Source organism: Neoarius graeffei, chromosome 15 (genome assembly GCF_027579695.1).
Source record: "Neoarius graeffei isolate fNeoGra1 chromosome 15, fNeoGra1.pri, whole genome shotgun sequence".
Lineage (NCBI taxonomy): Eukaryota > Metazoa > Chordata > Actinopteri > Siluriformes > Ariidae > Neoarius > Neoarius graeffei.
The window spans coordinates 9,306,257-9,331,775 of NC_083583.1; the positions used below are offsets into that span (position 1 = coordinate 9,306,257).

At 41.2% G+C, this 25,519-nt stretch overlaps 1 protein-coding gene across 2 annotated transcripts in view; it reads right to left on the reverse strand.

Moving 5' to 3' along the window:
- Positions 1–25,519, reverse strand: part of sbf2 (SET binding factor 2) — a 368,376-nt gene that overhangs the window by 56,792 nt on the left and 286,065 nt on the right. For both annotated transcript variants that reach the window (XM_060940828.1, XM_060940827.1), the window contains exons 22-28: positions 23,755–23,950; positions 23,442–23,569; positions 18,598–18,773; positions 16,134–16,264; positions 15,844–16,045; positions 7,980–8,176; positions 3,129–3,269 (exon numbers count right to left, since the gene is read on the reverse strand). In XM_060940828.1, the coding sequence (XP_060796811.1) occupies positions 3,129–3,269; positions 7,980–8,176; positions 15,844–16,045; positions 16,134–16,264; positions 18,598–18,773; positions 23,442–23,569; positions 23,755–23,950 (1,171 nt within the window). The remainder of the gene's footprint in view (positions 1–3,128; positions 3,270–7,979; positions 8,177–15,843; positions 16,046–16,133; positions 16,265–18,597; positions 18,774–23,441; positions 23,570–23,754; positions 23,951–25,519) is intronic.

Here is a 25,519-nt window from a genome sequence, read left to right on the forward strand (position 1 = left end):
ACCCAGTCGTTCTGGGAAACACCTGATACTAATTTGAGCGAAATCAGCAAATACGGACACCGTTTTCACAGACTCTTTGCGAAGTATCATTATCACGGTCAGGTTTGTTTCTAGCCATGTTTATGTACTCTGCTTTCATTTGTGTTTTTTTTTTGTAAATATCACACCTGCTAATAAACACCCTTCCTGCACTTAGATCTGTTTCCAGCCGTCTAGCTTGTAGTGTCCTGGTCCCCGGATCTTTAACCCAGCCACATATTCCTCTATGCTCTTCCAGGTTTTCATCGGTGTGTCCGTATAGAACGATGTCTGCAGCACCAGGTAGTTTGAGATGTCGCGGAACTCAACGGATGGAAAATTTTCCAACTCGTAGGAAAAATCCTTCTTTGTTAGCGTGCAAGGATCTAATCCCACTGAGTGGTTTCTATCTCTCCACTTCTTCTGAGTGGACTCCTTGGTTTTAATAACTTGCTTGTTTGTTGGACGCAAACATGGCAATAAGTTCTTGTGTTAATGGACCAGACTCCACTTCTGGATCATTAATCCCTTTTGGCTGAGAATGCCCTGCATGCATGGTTTGGCTTCTGGCACATCCGTACAGTTTTAAATACAACACTGACAATTAAAAACAGTTTATTTTTATTGCATTTATTTAATTCCTGGGCTCCCGTCTGTAACAGGGAGTGAAGTTGCATTCCATTAATATACTTTACAATAGATTATTAGATTCTAATAGAACAGATGAACCAAAATAATTGGGGATCTTTTTTAATGGGCCCCGACTCGTTACAAGTATGAACAGGTGGGCTTCAAAGCAGAAAAGGTTGAGAACCCCTGTCCTAGAGTATTACTGATACCCGTGAATGTAGATGGTCATTATAGCGTCGTCGTATTTCTACATTGGTTATGTTTCGTCACTATTAAACTGTACTACCGTCTACTGGATTGTACGACGTATGACAAGTACCACTGATATCAAGCAAAGGTTTAACACTGATGCCAAGCACTTTTTCAAATATTTACAGATTAGACATTTCATAACACAAATTCAAAATTCCCTAAGCTTGCCCTCCCTGAACTCTATTGAAATGATAGCTGTGAATTATTGTGGTACACCTGGACTCATTTCTCGGTTCTACCAAATTATCATTACAAAATCAAAAGAATCCTCAGATGATAAAAGACGTGCCTGGTGTTTAGATCTTAAAGGAACAGTCCACCGTACTTCCATAATGAAATATGCTCTTATCTGAATTGAGACGAGCTGCTCCGTACCTGTCCGAGCTTTGCGCGACCTCCCCGTCAGTCAGACGCAGTCAGACGCGCTGTCACTCCTGTTAGCAATGTAGCTAGGCTCAGCATGGCCAATGGTATTTTTTGGGGCTGTAGTTAGATGCGACCAAACTCTTCCGCGTTTTTCCTGTTTACATAGGTTTATATGACCAGTGATATGAAACAAGTTCAGTTACACAAATTGAAACGTAGCGATTTTCTATGCTATGGAAAGTCCGCACTATAATGACAGGCGTACTAACACCTTCTGCGCGCTTCGGCAGCGCATTGATATCTGAGCTCCGTATCAATGCGCTGCCGAAGCGCGCAGAAGGTGTTAGTACGCCTGTCATTATAGTGCGGACTTTCCATAGCATAGAAAATCGCTACATTTCAATTTGTGTAACTGAACTTGTTTCATACAAGTTTGTTTCATAACTGAACTTGTTTCAAGAGTACTTCCAAATTTGACCTGTTGGTGGCGCTAGAGAGTTTGAGGTGGTGAGTTGAAATTTGCATCATATGGCAACCCATAGAACCGTCTGACGAGAGGTTGTGAAATTTGGCACACTGATTCTAGGCTGCCTCACGGTTCTTGTCAGCAAATTTCAACTCACCACCTCAAACTCTCTAGCGCCACCAACAGGTCAAAATTTAATTTGGACTTAATTTGGACTTCAACAGGTCAATTGAGTTTTATTAATTATCAAAATGTTCATATATTAAATAAAATTTTAGGGTCACTGACCTTTTCTCCCTATGTCCTCATTAGTTGCATATGATTTCTTCAGAAAGTCTTTTGAAATATTTAAGTTTTCAAAACTGTCAGCATTAATTCAGATTTACTGACCATCATATACATGTTCAATGTACTAAATCAAACGAATGCTAAGTTTATGGGATAATGTCTATGTACACTTTATACAATTATTTATAGTTTACAGTCACTTCTCATTTTCATTTAATCTGAACTTAATTTGGCGAGAGCTTGATAGCCAATCATAACAGTTCTTACAAGAGTGTTGGAGAGAACAAAACATCATCGTAGGAATGAATTACGCTTGAGTATCACGAAGGAACATACCCCAACCCCCCTCAATAAATGAAAAAAAAAATCTCAACGGATTTGGCATAATATAAAAAGGTTGATTTTTACTCAGAAAAAGCGGAAATCCGCCGAAAAGCAGAAAACTCCCATCCCTGGTGGATAGAATAAAAGAGTTATTCCACTCAATCTCGTCATACATGGCTTACGGCCAACTTTGGTGCGATGTGCTTCGTCAGCTATCAGCTCATGTACGACTCGATTTTGTGGAATAACTGTTAAATATATTTTGCCGACCTCCACATACATCCTTTCTACTTTTGAATTTTGTCGTCTATCTGTTAACTGAAATGTTACCCGAGGACACGAGAACTTGACGTCTTTTGATAAGGTAACTTTAGATATTCTCGTTGTTACTGAAATATTTGTAAATCTCGCAGGAATTTTTCATTTGGTTAGGCCCACAAACGTTTACATTTAGTACAACTGAACTAAAAGATTGACGAATGAGGCCCGTTATGCATGTGATGCTTTGCTGATGATGCAGGTTGTTCTCGCCGAATCAGCTGGAGTTCATGGATTCGAGGTGACCTTTCCGTGTCCTGTTCTTACGGTATGTAAGGGCACACATTGTGCTTTAGTTCCTCTGCAGCTCAGACTCAAATACGAATAACAGTTTGGGCAATGACAGGAAGGAGCATGGAGATAAGACTTGATGAAACAGGGACAACTAAAAAGCCAAAAACATGGACAAACATCTGGGGATCAGGGCTCATGGGAAAGTGGATCGGAAGTTCTGAGAGTGATGTACCTGGAGAAAGGCCAATGAGGGAGCGGTTGGACAGCGTGTTGCTGCCGTTGGATTTGAAATAGATGGGGATGGAGCTGAGGATGGCCTGCAGGTACTTCTCCTGCTCCAGACTACTGGACGACTCGGACGAAGAGACAGGAGCTAGAGAGGGAGAGACAGAGAGAGAGAGGCATGAGTACATGCAAATCATTTAAACAATACCATACAGACACAATGATACTTGAGGTCTCTTCTCTCTTCTACATAAAAATAAAGCTATACACTACCGTTCAAAAGTTTGGGGTCACCCAGACAATTTTGTGTTTTCCATGAAAAGTCACACTTTTATTTCCCACCATAAGTTGTAAAATGAATAGAAAATATAGTCAAGACATTTTTCTGGCCATTTTGAGCATTTAATCGACCCCACAAATGTGATGCTCCAGAAACTCAATCTGCTCAAAGGAAGGTCAGTTTTATAGCTTCTCTAAAGAGCTCAACTGTTTTCAGCTGTGCTAACATGATTGTACAAGGGTTTTCTAATCATCCATTAGCCTTCTGAGGCAATGAGCAAACACATTGTACCATTAGAACACTGGAGTGAGAGTTGCTGGAAATGGGCCTCTATACACCTATGCAGATATTGCACCAAAAACCAGACATTTGCAGCTAGAATAGTCATTTACCACATTAGCAATGTATAGAGTGGATTTCTGATTAGTTTAAAGTGATCTCATCTCATTATCTCTAGCCGCTTTATCCTGTTCTACAGGGTCGCAGGCAAACTGGAGCCTATCCCAGCTGACTACGGGCGAAAGGCGGGGTACACCCTGGACAAGTCGCCAGGTCATCACAGGGCTGACACATAGACACAGACAACCATTCACACTCACATTCACACCTACGGTCAATTTAGAGTCACCAGTTAACCTAACCTGCATGTCTTTGGACTGTGGGGGAAACCGGAGCACCCGGAGGAAACCCACGCGGACACGGGGAGAACATGCAAACGCCGCACAGAAAGGCCCTCGCCGGCCACGGGGCTCGAACCCGGACCTTCTTGCTGTGAGGCGACAGCGCTAACCACTACACCACCGTGCCGCCCTAGTTTAAAGTGATCATTGAAAAGAACAGTGCTTTTCTTTCAAAAATAAGGACAATTCAAAGTGACCCCAAACTTTTGAACGGTAGTGTATACTTCATATCTTGAATTTCGCCTAAAAGATCTATGCAATGCTTATTAACGTGTTATGAAGTGTAAACCCAGTGTTGTTAGCTTTTCAAATTAGGCCACATACCAGTATGAATGCAGAGTGAAACTTTTGTCTCCTATCTTGGGTTTTGGCACAATCCGTACATAAATTCTCAAATACCGTCTTATAAAAGATTAATACAATGCTTATAAATGCCCAATGAAGGGACCCTCAAAATTAACTCACTGTGTTGCTTGACAGTATGAAGTCAGAGTTGAACATCTTGTGTCATATATTAGGTCCTTGAGGACTGCTTTACAAAAGATCTATGGAATGCTTATGAATGTGCTATGAATGCCCAATGTACAGTGCAATGCAATAATGAGTACACCCCCCCTGAAAAATGACATTTTTCACAGTATTAAAATGAACACAAACAATATGTCCCAAACAGTTCCTTGATGATGTTTACTGCACTATGTTCTTACATTATAACTCAAGCAGAAAGGTGAAAAGATGCCTTAAATTACATATTTTTCTGTTTCCGTGAAAGTGGGGTGGAGCAAAAGTGAGTACACCCCACAACAAACTCAATTACATCCAGTACATTTAGTACTTTGTATGGCCTCCATTATTTGCAATGACAGCTCCAAGTCTCCTTGGCATGGAGTGCACAAGTTGACAACATTTGGCTACATCAATCTTTTTCCATTCTTCAAGGATGACATCTTTCAGAGCCTGGATGTTGAATGGAGAGTGATGCTCAACCTGCCTCTTCAGTATTCCCCAAAGATGCTCTATAGGGTTCAGATCAGGTGACATACTTGGCCATGGAATCACTCTCACCCTGTTCCTCTTCAGAAAGTCAGCAGTGGCCTTAGATGTGTGTTTTGGGTCATTGTCATGTTGAAAAATGGCACGACGACCAACAGCCCGAAGTGATGGAAGCATCTTAGCTTTCAGTATAGAGCAGTACATTTGAGAATTCATGATGCCATCAATGAAATGCAGTTCTCCGACACCCGCAGCACTCATGCAACCCCACATAAGAACACTACCCCCTCCATGTTTCACTGTGGGCACCATGCATTTTTCCTTGTACTCCTCACCCTTGCGACGCCAGACTGTTTTGAAGCCATCAGTTCCAAAAAGATTTATTTTGGTCTCATCACTCCAGAGTATAGAGTCCCAGTAGCCTTCATCCTTTTCAGCATGTGCCCTGGCGAACTCTAGATGGGCTTTTTTGTGACTGGGCTTTAGGAGAGGCTTCCTTCGGGGACGACACCCATGCATGCCATTTCGCTGCACTGTACGGCATATTGTGTCACGTGACACATTCACTCCAATTTCAGTCTCTACTTCCTTAGATACCTGTTGTGCACTTGCATGCCGATTTTCCTCAACTTTTCTCATTACAAGCCGCTCCTGCCTGGGTGTTAATTTTCTTGGCCGGCCTGTACGTCTCTGTACTTTGGCTGCAGTTCCATCTGTCTTGAATTTTTGGATCACTTTTGCAACCGTGTTCTTACTGATAAGTAAGGCTTTACTGATCTTCTTGTAGCCCTCACCTCTCTTGTGTAAAGCAATAATCTGCTTTCTCAGATCCAGAGACATTTCCTGGCCATGAGGTGCCATTGCTGACAGCAGGAAATGGGAAAGGGTGGTTTGCTTTAGGTAACAGCCTTTTGTAGCCAACTGCCTAATTAACACCTGTGTAATGACTAATTAATCTCACCTGTGGTTAACTGTTTGTTCAGGTCCACATTGGTAGCCTAAAAAGTTGCTTTACTCAGAGCCCTTCAGTGGGGTGTACTCATTTCTGCACCACACAAATTTCACTAAAACTGAAATAAAAATCATTTAAGTTATATTATTAGCCTTTGTTTTGAGTTCAAAAGCTCAACAGAACCTGTGTTTAACTTAGTCTGGGAACATTTTGGAAATATATTTTTGTGTTCCTTGTCATATTGTGTGAAATGTTACTTTTCAAAGAGGGTGTACTCATTATTGCATTGCACTGTAGGTATGTTTTCCAATTAAGTCTATATGTTGCTTGTCAGTGACACTACAGTGTTGAACTTTTATATCATACCTTCCTTTTGACATGTCTTAAACTCTGAAGCATTACTTTATAAAACATTTATGCCATGCTTATGAATGTGTTATGAACGCTCAATGTAGGCACCCTTCCGACTAAGTAACTTGCCAATGTGAAGGCAGGAGTTAAACTATTGTGTCATATCCTGGGTTTCAAAAATCCTTACCTAAATCCATTATGTATCAGAGTACTGCTTCACAAAAGATCTATGGAATGCTTATGAATGTCCAATGTCGACACACTTCCAATTAAGTCACTATGTTGCTTGTCAGTGTAACCGCGGAGTTAAACTTTGGCGCCATATCTTCCTTTTGACGTCTTTTATAAAGTCATGCTTCAGAGTTTATATAACATTTATGCCATGCTTACGAATGTGTTATGAATGCCCAATGTAGGTACCTTTTCCAATTAAGTCAGTTGCCAATGAGAAGGCAGAGTCAAACTATAGTGCCATATCTTGGGTTTTGATAATCCTTACCTAAATCCATTATGTATCAGAGTACTGCTTCACAAAAGATCTATGGAATGCTTATGAATGTCTAATGTCGACACACTTCCAATTAAGTCACTATGTTGATTGTCAGTGTAACCGCGGAGTTAAACTTTGGCGTCATGTCTTCCTTTTGACGTCTTTTATAAAGTCATGCTTCAGTGTTTATAAAATATTTATGCCATGCTTACGAATGTGTTATGAACGCCCAATGTAGGTACATTTTCCAATCAAGTCAGTTGCCAATGTGAAGGCAGAGTTAAACTATAGTGCCATATCTTGGGTTTTGATAATCCTTACCTAAATCCATTATGTATCAGAGTACTGCTTCACAAAAGATCTATGGAATGCTTATGAATGCCCAATGTAGGTACCTTTACCCATTAAGTCACTATGTTGCTTGTCAGTGTCACCACGGAGTTAAACTTTTGTGTCATGTCTTCCTTTTGACACGTCTTATATAAAGTATCAAGCATTACTTTATAAAATATTTATACCATGCTTATGAATGTGTTATGAATGCCCAATGTAGGTACATTTTCCAATTAAGTCAGTTGCCAATGTGAAGGCAGAGTTAAACTATTGTGTCATATCTTGGCTTTTGATAATCCTTTCCTAAATCCATTATGCATCAGAGTACTGCTTTATAAAAGATCTATGCAGTGCTTATGAATGCCCAAAGTAGGTACTTTTCCCATTATGCTGCTTGACAGTATGAACGTTTTTGTGCCAGACTGGAACTTCTGGGTCATCGCTTGGCTTTTGAGACAATCCTTACATAAATTCACTAGTATTGTTTTATAAAAGGTGTATGCAGTGCTTATAAAGGTGTTATAAGACATGCAGTGTAGCTACCATTTAAAAAAATGTTACTTAGACATTAAACTTCTGCGTCATGTCTTGAGTCAATCCTCACACAAGTTAGTTCTCTAGTTATGAAAGATGCGTGCAAGGCTTATAAATGTGTTATGAATCCCAAATGAAGGTACAGATCAAACGATGCCACTTTTCAGTGTTATAACAATCCTAAGTCAGTCTTCAGGCGAGAAGGACAGAGATGAAACCTTGTGGAATGGAAATAGTTTAAACACCTGTTGTGGAGGGGTTTTGCGACTTGAACAGTCCCACTACGCTTTTCCCGTGGAAGCCGCCAGCGCGCAGGAGCACCGCTTTGGTGCGAGGGTGTTTCCAGCTCACTACAGGAAGCCGGTTGTGTCTGTAGCAGCGTGCGACTTTCTGCAGACTGCCATCCTGCACCGACTGAGGAACCACCAGCAGCCCGGGGTAACTGCACAAAACGGACATAAACCGGTCATTTAATTTACAGCAAACCGCCAAACCTTTAATGAGTCAGTGAAGCGTTCTTGTGAATAAAGCCAGAGCAGGAACAAGAACGGGCACAGTGATTTTATGTCAATAAATGTTTAACAGAACGCCACAATAGCGCACAAGGTTAAACAAGGTAACGGGTTTATATTGCGACGTGTTGCGCTAATTTACGTTACGTTCACAGACGACAAACTAATCGACCGGTCTACGGCACTGCATCTATCCATCCGCATTCTCGCTGAATTTCAATTAGATTTTTTTCACTTCCCCGACAATGCACACTGCAGTTCTGAGCCTGAGCAGCAGATTGATCAGTAATCTCATTTTCACATAAATGTTTATCATTGTTGTAAAACAGTGACGAATTAAGAATTCTGGCCAAGATTAGACACTCCTTGTGTTTGTGCGTCAAGCCAGAACGATTCAAATTCTTCACTGACCTGCATCTATGGAAAAAAAAAAAAAAACTAGCTAGAACTCGACGCCAACAGCGTCGATGGGGATGCCTCCACGCCTTATTAAGCTGTGATTTGGGGATGGACATTTGACCTCACAGTAATCTTGACCTGTGACCTTTTAACCTCAAAATCTAATCAGTTCATGTTTGTCCCAAAGCGCACAAATGGTAAAAGTTTGGTGAAATTCCTTTCATTCGCCTTGGAGATATTGTGTTCACAACGTTTTCGGACAGACATTTGACCTCACAGTGACCTTGACCTTTGACCTTTTGATCTCAAAATCTAATCATTTCATCTTTAGGGGTGTTCACACGGCACATATTTGCATCGATGCTGCACCGATGTATTTTGTTGCGATATATCTTAGACCGGTGTAAATTTTGTGGAGCGTTCACACGTCACAACCCTGCTTACAACCCCTGGCAAAAAGTATGGAATCACCAGTCTTGGATGAGCACTCATTCACACGTTTTATTCTGTAGAACAAACTCAGATCACAAACATGATACAATAATAAAGTCATTCCAAAGTGCACCTTCTTGGCCTTCAGAAACACTAAAAGAAACGAAGAAAAAGCATTGTGGAAGTCAGTAAATGTTACTTTTATAGACCAAGCACAGGGAAAAAAAAATATGGAAAAATATGGAATCATGAAAAACAGACAAACGAAAGAACATTCAAAACACAATCACTAGTACTTAGTTGCACCACCTCTGGCTTTTATAACAGCTTGCAGTCTCTTAGGCATGGACTTGATGAGTGACAAACAGTATTCTTCATCAATCTGGTGCCAAATCTCTTTGATTGCAGTTGCCAGATCAGCTTTGCAGGCGTCGTGGACCATTTTTTTCCAATTTCCACCACAAGTTTTCTATTGGGTTGAGATCTGGACTATTTGCAGGCCATGACATTGACTGGATGTGTCTTTCACCTAGGAATGCTTTCACAGTTTTTGCTCTATGGCACGATGCATTGTCATCTTGGAAAATTATTTCATCATCCCCAAACATCTTTTCAACTGAAGGGATAAGAAAACTGTCCAAAACGTCAATGTAAACCTGCGCATTTATTGAAGAAGTAACCACAGCCATCTCCCCAGTGCCTTTGCCTGACATGCAGCCCCATATCATCAAGGATTGTGGAAATTTGGATGTTTTCTTCAGCCAGTCCTCTTCATAAATCTCACTGGAACGGCACCAAACAAAAGTTCCAGCATCGTCACCTTGTCCAATGCAGATTCGTGATTCATCACTGAAGGTAACTTTCATCCAGTCATCCACAGTCTATGATTGCTTCTCCTTAGCCCATTGTAGTCTTGTTCTTTTCTGTTTAGGTGTCAATGATGGTTTTCTTTTAGCTTTCCTAGATGAAAATCCCATTTCCTTTAGGCGATTCCTCACGGTTCGGTCACATACTTGTACATTGACTCCAGCTTCCTCCCATTTATGCTTCATTTGTTTTGTTGTACTTTTTCGGTTTTCAAGACATATGGACTTAAGTTTTTTGTCTTGACGCTTTGATGTCTTCCTTGGTCTACCAGTACGCTTGGCTTTAAAAACCTTCCCATGCTGTTTGTACTTGGTCCATATCTTATGGTGATGATACACGGGGCAACTTTTTGGGCAATGTTGCCAAGCAATGTTGCTGGGCAATTGCGTTTTGACTCTTTTCTATTGAGATTGGGCAACATTGCTTCTTTCTGAATGGTTTTGATAATCTCTGGCAACTTTTTGAGATAAGCCAATCAGAACGCGAGTATCGAGTCATGTGACCTCTGGTGAGGTTCGGATCAGAAATTTCAAACAAATATGGCGGCTGCAGTGTCAGTGGAGTGAAGAGATGGAGAGACTCCTCATCTGTTTTTACGCCGGTAAGTTGTTATTTTAATATTCTATATGGAGGAATTTACCTCACCAAAGCTCTAAAAAACAACAGACAGCTTGATTAAATGGTCACAGCAAAAATTAAGACATCGATTTTTTTTTTTTAGCTAACTGTAAACTGCCGTTGCTAACTGTTGTTGCCCTGAAAAGTTGCCCTGTGTCTCACCTAGTTGCCCGTTGCCAGCAACTTTGCTCGGCAACATTGCCCAAAAAGTTGCCCCGTGTATCATCACCATTAGATACAGCTGACTGTGAACAGCCCACATCTTTGGCAACCATGCGTGAAGAGTTACCTTCTTTAAGAAGTTTGACAATCCTCTCTTTTGTTTCAAGAGACATCTCTTTTGTTGGAGTCATGATTCTTGCCAATCCGCTTGGTCCAGCAGCCCTCCAAGGTGTGATAACTGCGCTGTTTCTAACTGCAGACTAATGGTGATGATACACGGGGCAACTTTTTGGGCAATGTTGCCGAGCAATGTTGCTGGGCAATTGCGTTTTGACTCTTTTCTATTGAGATTGGGCAACATTGCTTCTTTCTGAATGGTTTTGATAATCTCTGGCAACTTTTTGAGATAAGCCAATCAGAATGCGAGTATCGAGTCATGTGACCTCCGGTGAGGTTCGGATCAGAAATTTCAAACAAATATGGCGGCCGTGGAGTGAAGAGACTCCTCATCTGTTTTTACGCCGGTAAGTTGTTATTTTAATATTCTATATGGAGGAATTTACCTCACCAAAGCTCTAAAAAACAACAGACAGCTTGATTAAATGGTCACAGCAAAAATTAAGACATCGATTTTTTTTTTTTAGCTAACTGTAAACTGCCGTTGCTAACTGTTGTTGCCCTGAAAAGTTGCCCTGTGTCTCACCTAGTTGCCCGTTGCCAGCAACTTTGCTCGGCAACATTGCCCAAAAAGTTGCCCCGTGTATCATCACCATAACGAGCAGATCTAATCTGAGGCAGGTGTCAATTTAGGGAAAGGAAATTGACTGGGTGAGTCCTTATTTTCTACCTGAAAATTGAGTGATTCCATATTTTTTTTTCCCTCAGAATTGAGTGATTCCATATTTTTTTCCCTGTGCTTGGTCTATATAAAAGTAACATTTGCTGACTATCATAATGTATTTTCTTCGTTCATTTTAGTGTTTCTGAAGGCCAAGAAGGTGCACTTTGGAATGACTTTATTATTGTATCATGTTTGTGATCTCAGTTTGTTCTACAGAATAAAATGTCTGAATGAGTGCTCATCCAAGACTGGTGATTCCATACTTTTTGCCAGGGGTTGTATATGATAGTAATAATGCGGAAATTAAATATGATAGGATAGTAATAATGCGGAAATGAAATATGCGCATGCGTGAAAATGTACTTCCTTTTCCCGGTTGTCATGGCATCACCAAGCGCCGGGAAAACAACGTGGATGAAGACACCAGTGTTGCCAGATACTGCTGATGTTTTCCAGCCCAAAATATGTTCAACTCCGCCAAAATGCACTTAAAACCGCCCAATCTGGCAACACTGGAAGACACGCAGTTCTGTTGTTGTTGATATTCGCCATTTTGGAAGCGCAAAATACCAGGATGCAAATTATGCAATGCCCGTATGTAATCAACTCGTCTCACGCGTAGCGAGTCTACCCCTGTAGCGTTCAGACGTCCCATTTTATATCGGTGCTGCCCCGCAAACTAGCATTTACTCCGGAGTAAATTTCTTAAACCACCTCCCGAGCAGGGTTAGATTTGCACCGGTTTAAGCAGCTTTCAGGGGCGACACCGGTATAACTTTGTACCGTGTGAACGCTCTACCGGGGCAGCCCCGGTGCTACACCGGAGTAAAAGTTGCTGTGTGAACACCCCTTTTGTCCCAAAGCGCACAAATGGTGAAAATTTGGTGAAATTCCTTTCATTCGCCTTGGAGATATTGTGTTCACAAGGTTTGGGGATGGACATTTGACCTCACAGTAATCTTGACCTGTGACCTTTTAACCTCAAAATCTAATCAGTTCATGTTTGTCCCAAAGCGCACAAATGGTGAAAGTTTGGTGAAATTCCTTTCATTAGCCTTTGAGATATCGTGTTCACAAGGTTTCGGGACGGACGGACGCACGGACGGACGGACGCACGCACGCACAACCCGAAAACATAATGCCACCTGCACCTTAAGGTGGCGGAGGCATAAAAAAAGCCTTGTCCAAAACGCTGCAGCGTGTTTTCTTACAAAAGTCTAACTATAACCGGAATGTTACTGCGGCACTCATGGCTTTTCATCCCCTTATGGATATTGAGAACTTTCAGTACCAAATGACGAAACTTCTGAATACACACAGATCAGCGATAACATTAAAAACACTGACAAGTGACGTGAATACCATTGATTATTATCCATACAGGACGCTTGTTCGATGGAATAAAAACATGTGCTCTATTCCCTTCTAGTGGATTTCATTCATTTGGTTTGATAGCGCGCAATATTGCTAGCATATTGCTTACCCTACATGTATTACATCACTCTACCCAATGGAGAATGAGCGTTGAAGATGGTTTACAATATTGCATGGTTGTCAAGACGTCAAGACATCACACGTCGGAGATGTAAAACTTCTGTGCTAGCGAGCGACTGGGACGATGTGTCAACAAACATGGCCGACAGGTTTGCTTTGTTAAATACAGAAGATTTTGAAATAATTTTGAAAGAGAAACACACGAAAGGAATGTGTATGGATAATAATAATAATAATAATAATAATAATAATGGACTTTTTCATGGTCTATCAGATATACTCCATTCAGCTACTTGTCTTCGACTCGTTCAATATCATGCTCGCTGAATGGAATATATCTGATATACCACTCAACCCCAGCCAATATTATTTAAATATCTCATTACAGTGGCACCTGTCAAGAGGTGGGATAATATTAGGCAGCAAGAGAACAGTCAGTTCTTGAAGTTGATGTGGTGGAAGCAGGAAAAATGGGCGACTTTGACAAATTGTGATGGGTCTGAGCATCTCCAAAATGGCACGTCTTGTGGGATGTTCCTGGTACCGGTATGCAGTGGTTAATACCGAACAAAAGTGGTTCAAGGAAGGACAACCAACTGGTGAACCAGTGAAAAGGTCATGGGTGTCGAAGGTTCATTGATTTGGATGGGGCACAAAGGCTAGCCCAGGGCTTTTCAAAGTGTGGGGCGCGCCTCCCCTAGGGGGCGCCAGAGTTCTTCAGGGGGGGGCGCAACGTGAGGAAAAATAAACCAGAATAAGTTACTATTGCGGACATTTAGCGAACTTCAGCTAGCCTTTGCCAGAGACAAAATGGATCGATTTTTAGTACCTAAAGCTACAGTGAGTGAGGAGACAGAGTCTGGGCCAAGCAAAAAAAGAAGGAAGTATGACCACGATTATTTAAAGTCTGGATTTTCATGGACTGGATCTGAAGATGCTCCACTGCCACAGTGTGTTGTCTGCCAAGAGGTGCTAGCTAACGATGCTATGAGATGTTTAAAATGTGTAAAACAAGATGTTTTTTAAAAAAAAGCACAGATCTTTAAAATGTGTAAAAAAAAAAAAATGTTTTAAAAAGCACAGATGTTTAAAATGTGTAAAAAAAAAATAAAAAGATGTTTTAAAAAAGCACAGATGTTTAAAATGTGTAAAAAAAGAGGTTTTAATAAAGCTCATGTTTTAAATGTGCAAAAAAAAAGATGTTTTCAAAAAGCACAGATATTTAAAATGTGCAAAAGAAAAAAAAAGAAAGTGTACAACAACCTTTTTTTTTTAAATACGAATGGAACAGTAAGTATAGCGACAACAAAAATTTTAAGGGGGGGGGGGGGGGGGGGGCGCTGACTCTCCCACACTTTGAAAACCCCTGGGCTAGCCCATATGGCCCAATCCAACAGAAGAGCTATTGTAGCACAAACTGCTGAAAAAGTTCATGTTTGTGCTACAGTAGCTCCTCTGTGGGATTGGACCATATGGGCTAGCCTTTATGCCCCATTTGGATCAGTGAGCCTTCGACACCCATGACCCTGTCACCGGTTATCCTTCCTTGGACAACTTTTGTTCGGTACTAACCACTGCATACTGGGAACACCCCACAAGACGTGCCATTTTGGAGATGTTCAGACCCGTCACAATTTGTCAAAGTCGCTCAGATCCTTACGCTCGCCCATTTTTCCTGCTTCCGACACATCAACTTCAAGAACTGACTGCTCTCCTGCTGCCTAATACATCCCACCCACTAATGCCCCTTTTCCACCAAAGCAGTTCCAGGGCTGGTTCGGGGCCAGTGCTTAGTTTGGAACCGGGTTTTCTGTTTCCACTGACAAAGAACTGGCTCTGGGGCCAGAAAAACCGGTTCCAGGCTAGCACCAACTCTCTGCTGGGCCAGAGGAAAGAACCGCTTATGTCAGCGGGAGGGGCGGAGTTGTTAAGACCAACAACAATAACAAGACCGCGAAAGATCGCCATTTTTAAGCGATGAGAAGCAGCAGCTGTACAAACGCGAAGTCATCCATTATTATTATTGTTGTTGTTGCTGCTTCTTCCGTGTTGTTTTTGCTTCGATATTCGTGCCAAAGTTTCTGCAAACGTAGCGACGTAACTGACGTATACAACGACGTAATGACGTATACAATGACGTAACTGACGTATACAGCGACGTAATGACGTGGCTTCCCTTAGCACCGCGAGCTATGGAAAAGCAAACTGGTTCTCAGCTGGCTCGCAAGTTGAACGAGTTGTGAACCAGCACCAGCACTGGCCCCGAACCAGCCCTGGAACTGATTTGGTGGAAAAGGGGTATGACAGGTGCCACTGTAATGAGATAATCAAATGTTACTCACTTCATCTGTCAGTGTTTTTGGCTGATCGGTGTATTTTGGAGGTTATTTGCTGGTTGAATGTATAAATGCGAGTATTGTCTTCATCATACCTAACGTGTCTGACCGATCTTGTGTGTTTTACGTCACGCTAATATCAAATACTGCTCTCTAAATTAAAGCCCAATTAGGACCATGCTGTAGAGGATCGCAGATGTTTCCTTAAGCCAAGGAACCCAGCTGCTTTCAGAAAATACAAAATACAAAAGACAACACACACTGAAACACCTAGTTTGCGGCAGTAACGAGAGACACATCTGGATACACGCTATTAAGTTCAGAACAGATTTCGTCAGCTTAGTACATAAAATAAAATACTACACTCTTAAACATGGCAGTGTTGCACAAATCATATCCAGATCTAACAGACCTCTGTTAAAAACCAGACATGTGTGTGGTATCTGACCTGCGACAGAGTGAGTAGAGTCTGTTGATTGCTGTCACTCGGAACTGCTCTCCACTTTTGGAGCGTGACGAGCTGCCAGTGATGGTGCCCAGCCCCAGTCTCTGGTAATCCCGGAAGCAGGCACGCTCCACCAGCTGCTCCATGGTGGACTTATCTGAGGCCTTCAGAGTGCTGCTGGAGGGCGGCTCGCCGTCGTCCGATACTGCGACACACACCAATAACGTTAGGTCATGATCTCAGACTGGAACCCCATGACCTTGGTCTACCCACACTGACACAAAGCAGCTCACCCGAGATGTCATCATCCTCGTTCCAGGTCATGCGCATGCCTTTTTCGCTTTTCTTCTGCAGCGTGGACTGACGACCCATGGTGATCTTGCCTGCTCGCTTCGCTCCTTTTACAATGGTTTTGGAGATCGTGCTGTCAAAACCAACAACGATGACAAACTGGTTCTTAGTTTTAAGTTTTAAAATGGTTCTACATGGTGACACTTACGAGACATATCAGGTGAAAATTCAAATTCAATCCAAACTGCTCTCATTGTATTCAGATTTGAAGGCAGAACAACGTACTTTTTTACAGAATTAAAATATGTTGATCCGTTCTTGAGATATTACAAATCAAAGATTGAAAAAACGGCTTAATTTTTATTAAAACTGCTGTAATATTCTGTCTGAGGATCACATGGTCCGAAATGGGCCTCATTAACCGATGAGATCAAATGTTTTTTTCTTAATAACTTTTTTTTATTTTTCAAGATATTTACATGGAAATTGGCAGGAACATAGATGGTTGTATACTGAATACAAAGTTTTAAAAAAAATTTGTAAAAAGAAATTATGTAAAATTAGTTTTTATTTAGTATTAATTATGCTAATTAAGTAAAACCATTAAATTGGTACACTCAATAAAAAAGTAATAACTGAATATTTCTAATCCCCTCATTTCTCAATAAGGCCTACTAGTGTTTATATGAAATTTATATTTATATAATTTCACCGACCTTAAGCTGGCAAATAACATGTTTATTTTTTTCTTTACCAAATTCTAACAGAAAACGAGAGCGCCCGAAAGGGAAAACCGAGCCGAGCCGCTATTTTGAATCCTCATTCACGGCTGTAATGCAAATGGCTTCCTCCTCGGTATACAAGTGCACTTCCATGGCAGGAAAAAAACTACATTTTGCCACCTATGTAGTCCCCTATTTATACAAAATTGAGTCATTCAGGATTCAGCCATGTTTTTGCTCGGTGTTGGCAACAGTTACAGGTTTTTAAGCTTTCTCCTGAAATGTTTTCTTTTATTTCTTCTTCCTCAGGGTAGTAAAACTCGCTTTCGCTGTGAAGACTGTCGTTATCGCTATCCATGCTGTAAAATTAATGCTATTCTCCTGAGAAATGCTGGCAAAATTTTATAAAATTTTTGATAAAAATCTTATAAAAAAGATAAATGTTGACAAAAATTGCTACTATGTTGTTTGTTGTTGTGAACGAGCGAGTCGCCAGAGGTCCGTACCATAGGATACAGACCCGCTCGCCAGCCAATCAGAGCGCAGGATTTGATGGAAACCGGGCCGCGAAAAAAATAAAAATGATTTCGTAAATATTCACAGCTTTCAAGGCGAACCTTGAAAAAACTGTCTGATCCACATCCAATAAACAATTCACATTAACTCAACTGAAATTGACACTCGCGTTTCCGACTTCCGGTTTTTTTCAAATCTCTTTCCGATCGCCAAGATCTCAATATTTTTCATCAAAACAACTACAGTTATATTTTAAAATAGTTATTTATTTACAGGAATCAGTTTGATTTGAAAAAATAAGTAGGTAAAGCTATGAAAACTCACTTCAAAGTCTCCCGTGAATCAGAACATCAAAACTAGCAGACGGGAAATTTTGCTGAATCCTTCATCAGAATCAGTGAGAGAGCGAGAGAACATCCCTATAAAAGTGATCTGATTGATATTCACGAGTAATCCAGTCGGAAACCGATCAGAAGAGAGAGAGAGAGAGAGACAGACTGACCGCTTTCCCGTGACTCAAAAAGAAAATCACTGGCAGTTTCCCGATGTCACGCGAGCAGAGTTTTTACTCTGTTGTACCGACTTCAACCTGCCGTTACTCCCAAAGTACTGAACAGATCTTAACCAGATAAAATTCTTTGGAAAGCAGAGATTAGAAGCTTTTTAATGATAGTATTCATGATAGAAAATATTCAAGCGTTAAGCAATGACCGATTTGGAAACTTAGATGAGCGTCTGCATGCACAATTTTCACAGCAAGGCTATCGAGCGTCTGATACGCCTACTGTTAGTTAATTTTTTTTTCTATGTTAGGAAAGTACAAAGGCCGAGTTTTACTTAGTAATCAGCATTTGTTGTTTTAAAGAGGAGACCAATGCTTGGTCTTGTCTATTGGCTCATGCTTCAAACGCTCACAAATTCACAATGCTAAAGTTTATCTAGATAAACTTGCCATGAAGCAAAATTAAATGCAACCGGAAGCGAATTCCTCTTTCACATCCTTTTCCCATTAAAGTGCACTGGGGTCTTTCCTATTCCAAGGCAGTCTGGGTTAAAAAAAATGTCTCTACTCTGTCTATGCACATTCATTTCTTGATTTTTCTAAAACATTACTAAAAGTGAGGTCTAAAGACACGGATTCGGAATCTTGGTGTCTGAAGTGACGCTTTCTATAATCTGATGACGTTTCACTGATGTGGTTCGACTTAAAACTAAAACTTTGACTGACCGGAAACCCGTGTTCCTCTCCTTCTGCTTGGGCAGGAGAAGCTGTGGAGCCCTCTGTCCTGCCGCGAAGGCAAACGTGCTGAAGATGGATTGTGGGTAGCGGATCCTCTGCAGGTGCTTCCTGAAGATCTCCACCATTTCAGAGGTCACCTCTTCGTCGAACGCCACCTTAATCAGCTAAGAGGCATCACATCACATCGGATGATCAGTTCCACTCATGCCATACTTTATGAGCAACTATTGCACTCGTCAGATTTATCAGTTTGATTACTGCCAAAATATTTCTCCACCGGAGCCAGCTCTCTACAATCTGTAAATAATCAATGGGAATTTTTGGAGAGACACAACAGGCCTCTCTGAAGTGCTCTAAAATGGATGCTTTCGATTTGGAACGTGTTTCGCTCCCCAGGGATCTGGAGGAAATATCTTTGGGCAGGGTTAGCTGGCCTCTGTGACCCTGTGTGTATCCACTTTCCTTTTCATTTCTATCTCTGTGGTCTACGGGAGGCGGCTCTGACAGCACAGAGAGACCCCCAGTGGATTACCGTGCTTAATAAAGGTCTAATAATGCATCCCAGAGCACGTCCACCTCCACACATGGGAAAAGAGGCCCGACTGACCTGCGTTTTTATACGCAACCCAATTTTATAGAACATGTGTTCGTAAAGAGATAGGAATGAGCCATAAAATCATGAAGAACACAACACATCTGGGTCTGCTGCTCGGTTTATATGCAGCATCAAGCCGCATAAATATAAATAAATACATAAAAATCATATCACATCGGATCAAAATGTACATTTCACCTCTGCAAATGCCCCCAGTTTATGAACCAGAGCTGTTCTATAATCTGCAATATTTTTCAGTGCTTCAAATGTACAAATAAAACAATTATCCAGCATACTGTTGTCATTTATTCCAAAATCACACACTCGACTCCAGAATTATTGGCAGCCTTCTTAAGAAATGTTTAACCCTCTGGGGTCGAGAACTTTGTCAGAGAAACTCGGCAGGTTTCGAATGAGTAGGTCATGTATTTAGATTAATATCTTCGCTAGTTTTTATCATGCAAGTATGATAAACATATTGACAAACTTGATACTTTTCACTTTCCTGTGTGTCCACTGCCAAATATTACTATATTTTTTAAAAATTACCTAAATTAAATGAAACATAAAACTTGTCACCTTACTCCGTCACACCGGAGTCGGAGCGCTGAGCGCGCACTTACGCATTCATAAGACTATTCACATGGTAACGGCATGATCATGACTTTTGCTCTTTCGGTTTCGAATGGTTTCTCTTTCGCAGTGGGAACGCCCACCAGGATAAAAAGGATAAAATCTGTCAGCCACAGTTTAGGCTACCTGTTTGGAGGTAAAACTTGTTGCGAGATGGCGTGCGGATTTGATGCTCAGGAGGCGCTTTGGATGATTCAGGATTCAATTTCAGCAGTTCGTCGGTTCTTGAGGACTGATGATGAGCGGTGTCATTTTGAACTTCGACTCGATCCAACCAAAAATCAACTCGAGTACGTGTAAATATTTCTTATGAGCAGATCAGTTGATGTGCGTGTGCTGTAGTGTATACACAGGGAAAATGACTGAGCAATTTTTCCAGAGTTACAAGTATTTTCCTCAAAAATAGTCAATTTTGCTCTATTTTGAGTTTAGAGAGTAAAATTTGGAGTTGGAGTGGGAGCAAAATTACAGAGTAATTGAGTAACAGAGTTGGTTGTGGCTCTGAACTGAGTAAAATAGTACAAGAGTTAATTTCAAGACGCTGAAGAGAGTCAAATACCAAAATAAAGTCAAATACCAGATAAATGAAGCTGTAGTAAAAAGCAGTTTTAGAACTGTGTTGGAATGTGTGAAAAAACAGGACCTTACCCACTGTGACACACCGTTCTGATCACTTGACCTGATGGGATTAAAAGATGGCAGTGGGACGGGTTTTCACTCTTCTCATTGAATGGAATGGACATTTTTACCCTTCTCATCGAATCCCCCTCCCACTGCCAGCCCTTTAGCCCAAAACAACAGGACAAAATTTTTGACGGCCAGTTAATTGTCCAAATCACGGGAGCAGTGCAAGTTTTTGTGCTTGATCCATTCCTAAGACTGAACAGAATCACCTCAAGTGATCAAAACGGTTCGTCACAATGGGTAAGGTCATGTTTCTTCGCACATTCCATCATGGTTCTACAACTGCTTTTTACAACAGCTTCATTTATCTGTTAATTTTTTTACATAGATATTATTGTACGTAGCTGAGCTTGTGCTGAATACAAAAAAAAGGTCACATGACTTTGATAATACTGCTTAGATTTGTTGAAATTGGCATCAAAGCATGCCAAAATCCTTAGTGCCAGAAAATACCCTCAGACCCCAAAGGATTAAAATGTATTGTACATAAAAAAAAAAACCCAAACCCCCCCCCCCGAAACATCTTTTTCAATTCGTATTACACCATCCAAATTTCCTGAAGCTCATGGGACGAAGAAAAACCCTTTCTTTCATTTGTTATTTCTTTGGTTTCCAAAGTAACTCATTAGAATATACTTCAGGTTAGAGGTCTGCGTGGGACAGAATTTTCAGTCCCGCTCCCGCATTGTGCAGTCCCGCTCCCGCAAAGAATTATGATTTTCAGTCCCGCTCCCGCCTGCCATATTTTGTCCCGCTCCCGCCCGCAAATCCCGCATGATGCAGACGTTCGCGTTATTTCTCACAAAAGTTCTTGTCATTGGCTTGGGGAATTAAACATGCTGAGCTTAGCTGAGCTCTCCACTGACCGATCCTTCACCTAGCGCACGTAGCGAGGGTGCGCGTTGCCAGGTGCGCAGCTGAGGCTTTACAGAGATACCCAACACACCTACCAAAATCTACAGTGGATATTAAGAATATTGTACATTGCACATAGCTTATACGTCACTCCTCACATTTACATTCTAGGAAATACAAGTAGGCCTATAAGAAATTAATATAATTTAAAGACACAGCGTGATGGTGCCCCGCCCCCTACTTTCTTTTTAAAGCAGCACTTACTTCTGAAGCACTGTGAGCTTCACTAGAGGAGCTCTGCTCTTCTGCCATGATCGGAGATCTCAAACACGGAAGAGCGGAAAGGAATCGGAAACGTACGCGAGATTAGACCACATCCGCAAATTTAGGCATCTTAAAATGTTTTTATTAATGCCAAATAAAATATCCAGCACAAATTATATATGATAGACATAAATTATTAATTTATAAATTTTATTTTAAACACGTTTTTAGTTAGCGGGACTGCAGCTTATCACCTCTCCCGCCCGCTCCCGCATTGTGCACTCCCCCTCCCGCCCGCAATGAGCTTTCAAAATTTGTCCCGCGCCGCACTGCTTTGCGTCGGGTCCCGCGGGAGTGCAGGGCTCTACTTCAGGTCATCATGCCAATACTATACATTCAGTATTGCTTTCATCCCTGGTATTTACTCGTCAGCACACACACACACAAAAAAAAAATTATTGAAAGCTTTATTTAACTCGTGCTTTCCTACACCAAGTGTTTAAAAATTACCAAATATAAACTTGTATTTTAAAGACTGAATAAGTGGCTAAATTGTGAAAATCAGCCAATCTTTTTTTTCCCCTCTCTCAAAGCGTGGTAAAATTATTGACAATCCTAATGGAAAAAAAAAATTGAGACTCTTAAAAATTGTCAGCCTGCAAGAACTCTGTAAACATGTCTTACATCCCTGGTGTATAAATAAAATGTTGCACTCGTAAAAAATATATATATATAATAGGGCTGTAACGATATGCGTACCGAAATCGAAATCGCGATACGCAGAGCCACGATCCGTATCGCGATACAAGAAGGCAGAATCGCGGTACACCCTTTCAAACTTCTCCTCAGCCCAAAAACAGAGGCGCTTCCAAACTTCAATTTATGAATACTTTACTTTTTATTTAAATTACATTTTAAACTTACTTAAATTACTTTTATTTTTTTATATCTATTAGTAAGTCGTTTTTTCGCCGACCTGCGACAATCTTCTGCGAGTCACGCAACGTCCACACTCGCCACTGGCAGAGCATTCATTTCTTTTAAGCGGTTGCCATTCTGGTTGCGACGCGGGGAGCGAATCTGTAAACAAGCAGCTCATTGGCTGGCTAGGTGTGCCACAAGCCAATCACAATCACTTGACCGGAAAGGCATGCAGTGTTGCCAGATTGGGCGGGTTTAGGTGCTTTTTGGCTGGTTTTGAACATATTTTGGGGTGGAAAACGTTAGCAATATCTGGCAACACTGAAGGCATGTCTGCTTGGGCGGAAGCCTTCTGCGGCAGTTACGTTTTGACACGCGAGCAATGTTTCACCATAAAAATTCCGTAATTTCCATCTGTTTTCCGCGATCACAGAAAATCATTGGCCCTATGAGAGTGAGACAGTTAGAGAGCCACCCCCCCAAAAAAAAATCTTAACGGATTTACACGATTTGGAAAAATGACTTTTTCAGAACCGAAAAAAACAGAGCTTCTGGCTCAACAGTATTATTTTGAGAAATAAAACAATCTTTGGATATACATTTGTTCATTTTTGCATACATATTACTCATTCTCTGCAGTGGTCTGAATTATTTGTTATTAAAAATAGTTAATGTAAGTAAGTAAATGTTAAGTCAAATTTACTACTTTAAAAAAAACATTTTAAAAAAAATCGCGGGCGTATCGAATCGTGGGTCAAAAATCGCGATACGAATCGAATCGTGAGTTGGGTGTATCGTTACAGCCCTAATATATAATAATAATAATCCATTACTAAAGGGAAAAACTTTGCCACTTCTTAATTTTCAGTCGCTGTAATACCTGGAAGGAAGCGGATCGAAGCTGCAGGCCTTCCTGCATGTTTTGTTGAAGCTGGTTCTGAATGGTGATCTTCTTGTCTTTCGTCAGTGTGGACACTGGAAAACTTCTAATCACAGGCTGCTCGCCGACTACTCAAACACACACACAGTGCGGTTGATAAGCACTACACTGACAGATAGGACAAGTGTCATTAATGCACTAAGTAATCAGCATTGTGTTATAAATATAGCGCTACCGTCATGGTCATCAGTCCACAAAGTGCATATTGCTGCGAAACCTGATAAGAGAGTGAGTCATGAGAGCCGGCTCTTACCTAAAGGATCGTGAGGAGTGCCTTTGAAGATAATGCGGTAGGTGGTGAGAAACAGCGCCCCCTCTGCGGGCAGCATGTGAGGGCCTCCTAGAAGTCCGCCTGTAGCATCCTCACGTCCGTCAGGGTCCAGGACCACTCGCAGCCCCTCACTTACCAACTCCTCTCCGGGGAGCATCGTAGGCCGAAGTATCTTTGGCTGTGCAGAGATACACGTTATACTTACGATTTTTAAAAACTTTGTCCAAAAATATTATAATAATTTCTCTCGATCACAGTATTTGAAACCAATCAAGCCTTTGGTGGGGGGAAAAAAAATCTAATTTTTTTTTTGCACATTATTACATTACACTACATTAAAGGAGAACTGAAGGCAAATTTTTTAATCATCAAAATTCTATTCATCTCATTTTATTAAATATCGGAATGCGTTTTTGATCGCTATTTTGTCGCTGCTATAGCAAGTTATGAGTGTTTGAAATATGCTCTGTAATATATCAGTCCGTATGTCAAAGCAACGGACGTAAACGAGATTCGTTGAGACCTGTGCGAGACATCGTAGGAAGGAAGTAAAACGTACAGCCGAAATCAAAGTGACCAACATCTGCCGACGTTGCCAAAAGACGTGCGCGCCCTCTTTTGAATGCTGACGTGGTCAAGCCGGAAGTTTTGTTTGGTTTGATAGCGATCAGGAAAGTTTGAAAAAAGTAGGCAGTAATCGTCATTTAAACTCGTTTTTGTGCAATACTTCGTTTGGAAAACAGTTTTCAAATTGGCGGCGCTGACACCTGGCTGACACTTCTTCACGTTTCAAAGTCTCGCACAAGTCTCGTGAAGATCGTGCGGATAAGCGACGCCTGCCGTGGACCAAACGAACTAAATTCAACACGGCTAAAATCCGAACAGGCCGATAAGTATAATATTTAATTGCAATTAGTTGCCAATACAAGTCATGATATAAGGTTACTAAAACCGAAAACATAATTGAATTAGGGATGTTAACCGATGACCGTTTGACCGATGGTTGACCGAATCAACGTCAACTGGTTAATTTTTTTTGGTTGTCGGTTAAAAAAAAAAAAAAATCAATCGTTTTGAAGCTGCCGATTTTGGAGCGGAGAACCTGGAATTCTGTGTTGTAAACGCTCGGGGCATGCCATGCGGTGTAAGGACGACAGCTGACAAATCAGAAACACCCATTCAGTCATGTCCCGCCCTCCCGCCCCAGTTGAAGACAGCTGCCACTCGGCGAAAGAAAAGTCTCAGTGTTGGATTACATTTTACTACGATGTTAACCAGGTACGCAACATCAAGGAAATTCTTGACTATCAAAGAAACAAGAACACGGCGCATGAATGAAGTCGATGGTTGATTAGTCTGGTGAATATTAATGTCAACGTAATAATAATACACAAGCTCTGAACTAAAACCTGGTTACTCACTGATGTTACTTAGCATCAGACAGTTGCTATATTAGCTTAGCGGCTAATCAGCTCAGCTCCAGCTATCCCATTCCCAATGGCTGTGCACAATTAGCAGCCATGTAACCGTAATATCAGTAGCTGGAAAACAATTGCAGTATGAGGTCTGTGGCTCACTTCGAAGAAAAGTGCCTAGTCCGTAGCAGTACGCAATATCAACACACAGCCTACTGCAGTTAACTGTAAACACCAGGGGCCGTATCGCTAAAACGTCCCATCTTCAATGAAAAGTTAAGATGGGACAAGTGTATGATAGGATTGTTTTCAATAAGCTACTAAACGCAAGC